At 36.7% G+C, this 11,395-nt stretch overlaps 1 protein-coding gene across 1 annotated transcript; it reads right to left on the minus strand.

The window, feature by feature from the left end:
- Nucleotides 1-5,064, minus strand: LOC103863201 (gibberellin 20 oxidase 1). The gene is made up of 3 exons (XM_009140962.3): nucleotides 1,602-5,064; nucleotides 1,048-1,369; nucleotides 1-970 (listed from the first exon to the last, which is right to left on the minus strand). Exons 1-3 carry the CDS (start codon nucleotides 2,291-2,293, stop codon nucleotides 704-706), a joined length of 1,281 nt encoding a protein of 426 aa, XP_009139210.2. The 5' UTR covers nucleotides 2,294-5,064; the 3' UTR covers nucleotides 1-703.
- Nucleotides 5,065-11,395: the final 6,331 nt, after the last annotated feature.

The raw sequence follows: 11,395 nt of genomic DNA on the forward strand, positions 1-11,395 counted from the left end.
TTCAAGTGGGTTACTGGACTAAGAGGAATTTATGGAAATGTATGATGTTATGTGGATCTATCCAAAATTGTTATATCAATGAGCACATGTTAAAGCTGGTCAAAAAATTTCTGGAGGCGACCATAAATAAACAACATGCTACTCGATGAATAGTGTTTTATTTATTAGGGATCCAACGACAATAACAAGCTTACACATGTTTATATGTGTATTGGAGTTTAATCACGGTAAACTAGAGTATGTAGTGTTTTTTCTGCGTGTACTATTTATTAAATAGATAAAAAGTAAATAAATGCGATTACTTTAAACTACAGATTAGGGAACGCAAATCCATCTATCACTTCGAAGTCTTAATTATGGTTGTGTGAAAGAAAGCATTTTTAGTTAGGTTATGGTGGCCCATATGTTTTGTTTTTTTCTGATGAAGCTCCAAGATGATGCATGATGCACATGCACATAGTTTCTCTTTAACCTTAATTTGTATTTGTTTGTCGTAGACATTTGATCTGTTCACTATTTTGTATTAATTCTCCTATACTTTTTTCCCCAAACATGCTAACTTCTTGATTTGTTAAATACCTGTATGCAATCAATAACGGATTAGAAATAAAATACTAAGGGTGTTATTGATATCTTACCATATACATGAAATATAAAGAACATAGTAACTAACAAGACAAATACATATATATATTGCTTTTCATTATTGGATGGGTTTGTTGCTGAGCCAATCTGTGAAAGCCTGGAGAGTATTCATGTCTGCTCTATAGTGTTTCTGAGTGAACTCAAGCAACATAGACCAAGTGAAGTCAGGGTATCTCCTTGGTGTGTTGCCGTCCAAAAGCTCTCTTGGTGGCTTCACTACTCTGTCTTTTTTGGGACACAAGAAGAACGCAAGTGATTTCCTCTCGCTCTTGCTGTTCACCACCGCCCGGTGCAAGCAGCTTTTGTATCTATTGTTTGATAGAGCCTACATAAACAAGATTAAGCCCGGTTTAGTATATTTATAAGTTCTAACCAAGAAAAGGGAAATTTTTAGATGTTTACCATGAAAGTATCACCGATATTGACCACAAAGGCCTTGGGGTTAGGACTAATGGAGCGCCACTGATTATCGACAAAGACTTGAAGGCCATGAACATGGTCTTGGTGAAGGATGGTAAGAGAAGTAGGATCACAATGAGGTCCTGTTCCAAATGTAAGATCTGGTTTTTGACATGGAGGGTAGTAATTTAGTCTCATTATGGAATCATTTTCTTCAAAAAATGATTTGAAGTAGTCTCCGGATACGCCTAAATTTATCCCCAAAAGCTCCATGATCTTCAGCGACAGAGAACTCATTGCCTCACAGTACTCTTGATACACTTTCCTGCAAACCACAAACCAACAGTAACATAAGTCTTCTAATGCTACAATACAGTGGTTGTACCACTCCGGTATAGAAAAACCGGTTCTTGCTCTGTTTGTTTTTTCTTCTTTTAACTTTCTTTTAAAGGACAAAAGGCAAGAGGAGGAAAGGACAAAAGACATGTTAAAGATTTTGATTTTTTTGTTTTTTTTTTTAAATTTCTTATAGTTTATTGCTCTGTTTTAACGTTTACCCAAATGGCTCAAACTCATGTCCCAACGCATCGCAGAAGTAATCTTGAACGTTTTTTGGGCGGCTCTTGTCGTCACAAAACTGGAAAGAAAGGGTTTCCTTCCACGGAAGCTTGGTGGAGAAGCGGCCAGTGAAACTGCTAGCGTAGCCACAACTCTCGCCTGCTTTTCTCTGAATCCTCTGTTTCTCAGAGAGAGGCATGTCGAAGAAGCGAGACATATATTCATGAGCGTCAGATATAAGCTGCTCGCTGATGCCGTGATTGACCACGAGGAAGAAACCGTGCTTATAACAGGCCTCGGATATGAGCCTGGAAGCATCTAACGTGGAGTGGCTATGGGCGAGGAAGTTTTGGAGATCGATGAGGGGAACGTCAAGCTCGGGAGCTTCGAGGCAAGGCTTCTCATCGTCAGGCCATATGAACTGGTTTGGAATAGTGGCTTGGAGGTTAAGCATTGAAGGGTTGAAGACTAGTGGCGTCACAAGGTCTAGTTTTGGTGTGTGTTCTTCCTCAGGGGATGTTATTACGCAACTCGCCGCCATTTCTGATGTTTCACGCCTTCGCTTCTTCTTGGTATTATGTTGTTGTTGGTATGTTGAGTATTGCGAGGGGATGCGGGAACCAAGAAGGGTCGGTTCAGCCTTTATATAGCATTTAAGCTGTCTATTGTTGTCCACTGTTTTAATTTTCATTTTATATAGTACGTTTTTTTTTCAATTAAAGACTTTCTACCAGATGTGATATTCCAAAAATAAAATTTAATAGACAAAGATAAGATATCTAGACTTTAATTAATTTCTTCAAATTTTCCTACACACATTAATTTATATTTGTATTTTATTGTAATATTCTCCAATGTTTTTATTATTTAGATTTTTTCTGATGAATGATGGTTTTACAAATAAAATTTTGAGCATTCGTTTAAAACATCTTATAAAACTAAGAAAAATATCATTATGTGATGTTTTGCCTTAATACACACATATATCACTGGAAATATATATATTGTTTTAAAAGTGTCACTGGAAGTTATTAAAATATGTGGTGCATGGTTAACTCTTTATAATATAAATTATATAAAACAATAATTTGAAATAATTTATCTAGTTACAAAAATAACAGTAAAAATATAATTGGTTATACAATATTTAATAAACTTAAAGTTACACAGATATATTAAAATATCTTATACTGTGAAACAATAAAAAATTCCTAAAATATTTTACATGAAATGAAGGGAGTATATCTAAAATTCACATTTCTTTTGATATAAATTATAAACCAAAGGTTCAAAACTTTTCCTAAGTGAAAAAAGAGAGATTGAATATGGTAGATCAAACAGGGCCTTGATTAACTGTTTAAACCCCTAGTCTTCTTACCACTTAGCCAAATAAAACGACAAAATCGGGGTTCAGACACATTCAAGATTGTCTAATCTGTCCATCGGGAATTGGAGATTTGGAGTGATAAAATAAAGAAGATAATTATTTGTCATAAGAAACTAGGGATCCTTTAGGTGGGGGTCTGTTTTTATAGTTGTTAGGACAAAAGAGCTTCCCAATGTTCTTTGGCTGCATATGGGAAGTGTTGGTTCTGTTTCTCTCTCACTCTGTGGAGTTTTCCTTAACGTTTTTTTTCCTTCCAACTATTTTCTTTCTTTTAATATTTTCTCTATCTTATTTATGCTGAACCTTATAAAAGGTTTTATCCCAAGAAAATCAAGTAGTCAAATTGACCACATTTTAGAGTTTAATTACGTAACATTGGTTTTCTTCTTTTTTTTAAAAAAAAATACCACAATAATATATATGTAAATTTTGATTCGATTCGTTATCCATTTCATTTCAAACCAAAAATTTAGATATCCGTAATTTTATGAAACCAGTAAAATACTAATATGCAATATCTATGAAAATAGAACAAATCACAAATATTATTATTTTTAAGAATGTATTGATCTGATCCGTGGTATATATATATACATATATTTAAAAGAATTATATATAATTATTATATTTTATGTAAGTTTACAATATTTTAATTTATTAAACTGATTATTTTAGCATTTAAAGTTTTTTAAATTAAATATTTTTTATTTTGTAATATAATATTATTATTTTAAATTATTTTAATTTTTTTAGTTATATTTGTATAGGTCGAATCGGATATCCATAAAATATAAAATTTTCTGAAATATCCGTATAGTTACGGAATAAATCAAATCGAATACTTAATTATTCAGAAGAAATAAATCGAAATATAAATATCTCTAAAATTCAGGATATTTGAGTTGTGTCCATCCCTATCTATTGAATCCGGTAGAGTCTCTGCATTCATTGCCAATTTATTTTAGTGAAGAAACTTCACGAAACCATTAGCACATGGGTATAGCAAAAATTAACCGCATGGGTTAAACAAAATCATGTTATATACATAGGGATTGGACGATGACGTGGATGCATAAGACATGGAGAGACAATTCTAAAGATAGCTGTGGCAAGTTTATTTTTTAGAACACAAGGTCGAATAACATACTTATATTAGTTAGATTTCACTAAAATATACGGAATAATATTTTAATTGCATAATAATTATCTAAAACACAGGGCTGAACAATACATAATTGTGTTTCAAAAAAAAAATAATTCTTAAAATATATTAAACTAAACTAATTAAACAACATACTTAGAGCATCCGCAGTAGGTCAATTTTTAAAGTGAGTTTCTACTTTTATTATATTGTTATTTTGATTTTATTTAGTTTTGTATTTATTTTTAATGTTTTTATTATATTGTTATTTTGATTTTATTTAGTTTTGTATTTGTTTTTAGTGTGATGTATCAATTAGAATAGAAACACATGGCATATTAATCTCTTAAGAATTATTGAATGTTTCTTCCTAGAGGAGCGACTCACATCTTTCTATTCTGTGTCTCTCTTCTTTTGCAGTATTTAATTATTATTTTTGCTGAGAAATCAAAGGAAGAAACCCCTAGTTATATTAGTTAGTTTTCTTCTCACAATTGCTGGCCAATCAAATCAGAAGTGACATGTATGCGCAAAACTGACTATAGGATGTAATGCAAGAGCTATTCCCTATCGCTGTTTCTAAAATTAGAACCCAACTTTCTTTTTATAAGTTGTAACAACATATACAAATATGAAAATCAATGTGTGAAAGAAATGATGGGAAAGTAAGAAAAAGGGGAGAGTCAAAGATAAGAAAGTTTCATAGAAAAAAACAGTAGGCAACATTTACTTTTACTTTCCTCTAGAACAGAGAAAACAAAAACACTCTCCATTTTGAGTGATTATTTTAAAGATTAGTTACACCTAATGACAAAAATCTAGGTGCAAATTAAGAATAACAGCACCAAAATAATGTGTTTGACTGTTTTCTTTTTCTGTCTATTCGAACGACCTTATAGGATTTTTCATATTGTAACTATTTAAAAGCACATGACTTTTCAATTTAACATATATTTCTTTGTTAGATAGATTCTTACTTTTGGGGGGGGGGGGGGGGGGGGGGGGGGGGGGGGGGGGGGGTTAAATTCTCAGAATGTAAAATCCATTTTCTGTCATTTGGTGTAATTTTCAGATTACATAACTTTAAAATATTTTTTAATACTTATAGATAGTGGCATATTTTAGAAATATAACACTTTCATATTGTAGATATAATTGAAATATACTGTTTTAGATTCTTAATTAGAAATGAACGTTAGAGTTTGGTATTTCAATTTTAAAATTAGTTTTGCTATGATGTAAAATATAAATGAGATGTCTATATCAAATAGTAATATTGTAAAAAAAAAATATTATAGAGAAAGTGTTAATGAATGAATGAAATCCCACATCGATAGTTGAAAAATATTTAATTAATATATAAAATGTTATGACCAATTCAAATATCATCAATTGGTTTTAAGTTGAAAGTTTATAATAAACTTAAAACTAATATGGCCAGAAAGCCAATAAGAATCATCGTCCCGAAAAAGGGTATTAGAGATAAAGTATTTCACATCATAAGTTTTAAAAATTTAAATATATATAAAGGATCATGGTCAATTCACTTATCACCAACTGATTTTAAGCTGGAAACACATGATATATTCTAATCTAATAAGATATCATAGCCATCTAGGGGTGTTCAATCCGGATATCGGTTCCGTTTTTTTCGGTTTTTGGTATTTCGGTTAGCAAAATATGAGTACCATTCTAAATCCATATTTACTTCGGTTCGGTTCGGTTTATATACCGTCGGTTTTCGGTTTATTCGGTTTTATACCAAAAAACATAACTATTTTGTTTGAGATCATATTATATAAATTTTAGAATCATATTCTCAACACAATCATTTATTAAAAATATATTACATGTTCAAATAAATGAACAAAAAAGTAAAAATGCTTCTATCATCAAATAAAATAATCAAATCTATAACTAAAATCAAAATTTGAAATTTTGAAAATAAAAATATGAAACAAAACAGAAACATGAAAGAAAAGTTTTTTCACTCTTCTATATTTAGTGTTCATTAAAGTCATGCTTTTTCAATTGAAAATTTTCTATTAATTATTTTCCCTCAAATTTATAATCTTCATATTAATTTAGTAAAGACTAAAATAAAGCAAAAATATCAAAAAAAAACTTAGAAAATAAGATGTCTGAATTGCGATGTATTGTTATTTAGTTATATTTCAAGTGTTTTACAAATTAAGGTTTTTTATTACTATAAAATTATGGTAATAGTTATTAACACAAATTTAACTTATGTAACAAATAGATTTTCATGTATTGTTATAAAATAGATACATATTTACATGTTTCTACTTTTAATCGGTTTTGTTCGGTTTATTCGGTTTAATCGGTTATATACCAAACCATATCCAAATCCTACGGTTTTTATAAAATTATATCCATTCGGTTTATATGGTATATACCAAAACCAAACCATATTGTCTATTTCGGTTCGGTTCGGTTCGGTACGGTTCGGTTTTACCATATTGAACAGCCCTATAGCCATCCGATGATGAGCCACTCCGTAAATGTTGTTCTCACAATTGCCCACACATGAACATGAAAAACAGTGCTAATGAATGAAGTCCACTTACCACCAATTGATTTTAAGTTGGAAATCTATAATAAACACAAAATTAACAAAAAAAAAACATAATTAAATGAATATGATTTGTTATTTTAAGATAACATATCTATATAATTAAAATTTAAATATTAAATGAAAATTAAATCGGTGTGTTAGTGTTGTCATGAATTATTGTGTGAGAACTCTTTCTCACTCTTTTCAGTTTTTACTTTTTTACATTGTTGAGTATTTGTTAAGATGCTCCGGACAAAGCTCTTCTTTAAATTAAGCTTGTCTTCTTATAAAATAATGAGAACCATGCTTCAGATATGACAATCGCTCTGTCAATCCCCACAATTTTTCCTATTATTATCACACGAGACAAGATTTTGCAAGCTAATGACTTAAATACAAAGTAGGGATACAGCCAAAGAGAAACAATCAAAAGTGGATTAAGGTAAATAAGGACTCCTTTTGTAAGAAAGTAAGTACTCATTTTTCCTTTTAGATTCGTATTAATAATAAACGCATGCTTCAGCTACCCGAAATCTAGTTCAACACTCTGATTTTGGATCTTCATGGCTAAGTGAAGGAGCCCGCTAATGGAGTTGCAAGAGAAGAGACTGATCAATTAGAGAGGAGACAAGAACATGATCGGCTCAACTCAAGGTACAAATGCCAGGGTCCATTCCCTTTTCCCTTTGATAAACTAGAGCCAATTTTTTAATAGATATTCTAGCACATTTGAGCTAACCTAGTGGACAAGGAAGTACTAACAACTAAGTAGGGCTGCTACAAAGAAGGTGGGGACGACCAAATGTGTGTGTTTTTCTTTTTAATGTGCCTAAGTGTTATCTCTTTCTAAATTTTTATGAGAAAGAGAGAAGTGAGTAGGATACTGAAGGACCCAACAATGCTGCATTATAAAGGACAACCATTAGACATGGGTTGTTGTCGCAAATAGTAGTTCCAATTTAAATCCTCTTATTGATGCACTATAACCTGTTCATGCTTTTCATTTTCTGTCTCTGGCATTATTAGGTGGAGGAGGAAAGCGAGATTATTCTCTTACATAATCACATTAGAAACGGGGGGCATACATGATCTGAAATAGATCTGTTTTTTTCTCTCTTGATTTTTCTTAGAAAAGGACATTACTCCATCCTCAATTAATGACGATGAATGCAAGTTCAAAAAAAAATTAATGACGATGAATGCATGTCCTCACTGTTTAAGTATGGGGTTTATGCCATTAAATATTATTATGACAAAGAGACAAAAGAGAGCACGAGGAAAAGTCTTTAGTCACCAAGAATCATGTAATGTATGCCACAAAAGCTCCGGCAGGCTCATTTATAGAAACCAATCTCATACACCACCTATCTATTTTTGCGTCTCAGCTGGAGATGGTAATATTTTAATATGAAGTCTATGAAAATAGTTTTTTTATTGCCGCTTAAAACATCTATGTGGCTAACATGGAAACGCATTGGATTTAACTGGAACCTCAACCAACACAACGATCTTTTTTATATACAGTGTGTTGGGGTCAAAAACGGTTACGACAAATTTAAACATTCAAACGTTCGAAGAAGAAAATAAGAGTTTCTCCGAAGAGTACTTTTCGAAATAGATTCTTCCTTACGAAAAAGCTTGGCGGAAAGAAAGAATCGAGACGTCCGACGAAAGCTCGAAACAGGTCGTTACGCAGCGACTGAACGTCCGTCCCGCTCGGTCGCTACGTAGCGACCGAGCGCTCGTCCCGCTCGGTCGCTACGTAGCGACCGAGCTCGAGCCAAAGCTCGGTCGCTACGTAGCGACCGAGCGATCGTCCCGCTCGGTCGCTACGTAGCGACCGAGCTCGAGCCAAAGCTCGGTCGCTACGTAGCGACCGAGCTCAGCCAAGCTCGGTCGCTACGTAGCGACCGAGCGATCGTCCCGCTCGGTCGCTACGTAGCGACCGAGCTCGAGCCAAAGCTCGGTCGCTACGTAGCGACCGAGCGATCGTCCCGCTTGGTCGCTACGTAGCGACCGAGCTCAGCCAAGCTCGGTCGCTACGTAGCGACCGAGCGATCGTCCCGCTCGGTCGCTACGTAGCGACCGAGCTCAGCCAAGCTCGGTCGCTACGTAGCGACCGAGCGATCGTCCCGCTCGGTCGCTACGTAGCGACCGAGCTCGAGCCAAAGCTCGGTCGCTACGTAGCGACCGAGCGATCGTCCCGCTCGGTCGCTACGTAGCGACCGAGCTCAAGCCGAAGCTCGGTCGCTACGTAGCGACCGAGCACTCGTTTCGCTCGGTCGCTACATAGCGACCGGGCTCGAGCCAAAGTTCGGTCGCTGTGTAGCGATTGAACCTTTCCGAACATCGATACGACACCAGTCTTGCATTCTCGTCAAACCTTCGAATGCTATCTCCCGAAGACCGTAGCAAGCTCAGTCTATGTTTCCCGCTATTCTAATTCATCGATCAAACTTCGCGGATTAGAAACCGCGGAAAACTCGTAGTAAACGTGTCGAGTCGGAAGACGGCCCAAAGGGACCTAAAACACGACTCGAGGCCCATCCTACGATTTTTCCTAACCAAAAGCCCGTGAACCACAGCATGGTTCGCGCTTGGCCCGCGAAGAAGGGATAAATGTCAAGTTTCCGCGGATAAATACGGAAGTTTTGAAGATAATTGTGAAGATCGGGAAAAATGGAATATCTCCGTTTTTATGCTATGACGGCTTAAGGGCAGAAGAGTAAAAGCGTAAACCGACCTTGGAGCTAGTATATAAGGAGTCCTAGGCGAGGAGCAGAAAGGAGAACTTTTTCAGAGCAAACTTAGCACTTAGAGCGATTTAGGCAACTTTCCGTTTTTGTTATTTCGAGCTGCGACTCAATTAGGTTAGCCGTCTTAGGGTTGCTAGAACTAGGAATCTCGCCGACAGCTCTCGAGCCCAGGCTTATACCTTGTTGTAACGCTCATACGCAGATTCGGAATAAGATCTATTTTGCTCTCTTTTCGATTTCTTATTTTTATCGTTGTTATTCTCGTGTTCTGATTGCTTGACGTGTGGTAATTAACAGATATCCGGGTCCTCTGGGAAACTAGGTTTTTCTTAGTTTCCTTATTTAAACGGAAATCGACAGTGCGAATTTCGATTCCCACAGTTTGGCGCTAGAAGGAGGGGGACTTACGGATCAATCTAACCCGCAAAAACCACTCAACGATCAGGAAAGACATGCGAGGTTCGACGTGCGCGAATGTCATCTCATTCAGGGGGGGAGAAACGGTCGATCGAGCCAAACCTCGGAACGATCTCCTTGTTATCGAGTTGACAATTCGAGATATCGACGTCGCTAGAGTACTAATCGATACCGGAAGCTCGGCCGATATCATCTTCAAAGACACTCTTGAAAAGATGGGGATCAGTCAATCCGAGATCGCAAAATGCCCAAGCCCACTGCTAGGGCTTTCGGGGGAAACGACCATGGCCTACGGATCGATTAGACTCGCTGTCAAAGCCGGAACCGTGACAAACATCACAGAGTTTCTAGTCGTCGACCGCCCCGCATCTTACAACGTTATCATGGGGACGCCATGGCTGAACACCATGCGCGCAATCCCATCAACCTACCATCTTTGCCTCAAGTTCCCGACCCCTAAACGGAGTCGAGGTAATCTGGGGAAATCCAAGAGTTTCTCAGGTCTGTTTCGCCGCGGAACTAAAACGAAAGAGACCGATCCTCGAAATTGCTCCTAAGAAAGCGGAGAAAGAGACCTCCAGCAAAGATACGCGAAGTCAGGACTCAGCGGAATTCTTCTGGCAATCTCGTATCTTCGCAGCTCTAGACGAAAAACGCGAGCCAACTTGTGAACCCGTGGTAACGATCTGTCTCGACGAAGCCTTCCCAGAGCGCTGCGTCGAGATCGGAGCCAATCTCCACGAGCCTTTAAAGACAGAACTCATAACCTGTCTTAAAAAGAACCTTAATACTTTCGCGTGGGCTGCGGAAGATATGCCAGGAATTGACATTAACATAACATGTCACGAGCTGAACATCGACCCAACATTCAAACCCGTCAAACAGAAAAGACGGAAGCTGGGACCCGAACGTGCTACCGCAGTAAACGATGAGGTCGAAAAACTGCTTAAAGTTGGGTCGATAACGGAAGTAAGGTACCCCGACTGGCTCGCCAACCCGTAGTAGTCAAAAAGAAAAACGGGAAGTGGCGAGTTTGCGTAGATTTTACCGACCTAAACAAGGCATGTCCAAAGGATAGCTTCCCTCTACCACATATCGATCGACTGGTAGAAGCGACGGCGGGCAACGAACTCCTATCCTTCATGGACGCTTTCTCAGGCTATAATCAAATTAGGATGAATCCCGACGATCGTGAGAAGACTGCGTTCATTACCGATCGCGGAACCTATTGCTATGAGGTAATGCCCTTCGGCCTCAAAAACGCTGGATCAACTTACCAACGACTCGTGAACCGAATGTTCTCCAAACAACTCGGAAAAACGATGGAAGTTTATATCGACGACAAGCTTGTCAAATCCCTCAAAGCAAGGGATCACGTGTCACATCTCGAAGAATGTTTCGCACAACTAAATTCCCATAACATGAAGCTCAACCCGACGAAATGCAGATTCGCCGTGGCATCAGGAGAATTCCTCGGCTACTTGGTCACCAACCGCGGTATCGAAGCAAATCCAAAA

The sequence above is a fragment of the Brassica rapa genome, chromosome A01 (genome assembly GCF_000309985.2).
Source record: "Brassica rapa cultivar Chiifu-401-42 chromosome A01, CAAS_Brap_v3.01, whole genome shotgun sequence".
Lineage (NCBI taxonomy): Eukaryota > Viridiplantae > Streptophyta > Magnoliopsida > Brassicales > Brassicaceae > Brassica > Brassica rapa.

What these genes read in the sequence shown, in the direction of transcription:
- LOC103863201 (XM_009140962.3), bottom strand. Translation starts at nt 2,293, where the DNA reads ATGAAAATTAAAACAGTGGACAACAATAGACAGCTTAAATGCTATATA. An exon ending in CATGAGTTTGAGCCATTTGG is followed by an intron (nt 1,370 to 1,601) that starts GTAAACGTTAAA and finishes TGTGGTTTGCAG; the next exon opens with GAAAGTGTATCAAGAGTACT. An exon ending in ATATCGGTGATACTTTCATG is followed by an intron (nt 971 to 1,047) that starts GTAAACATCTAA and finishes TTGTTTATGTAG; the next exon opens with GCTCTATCAAACAATAGATA.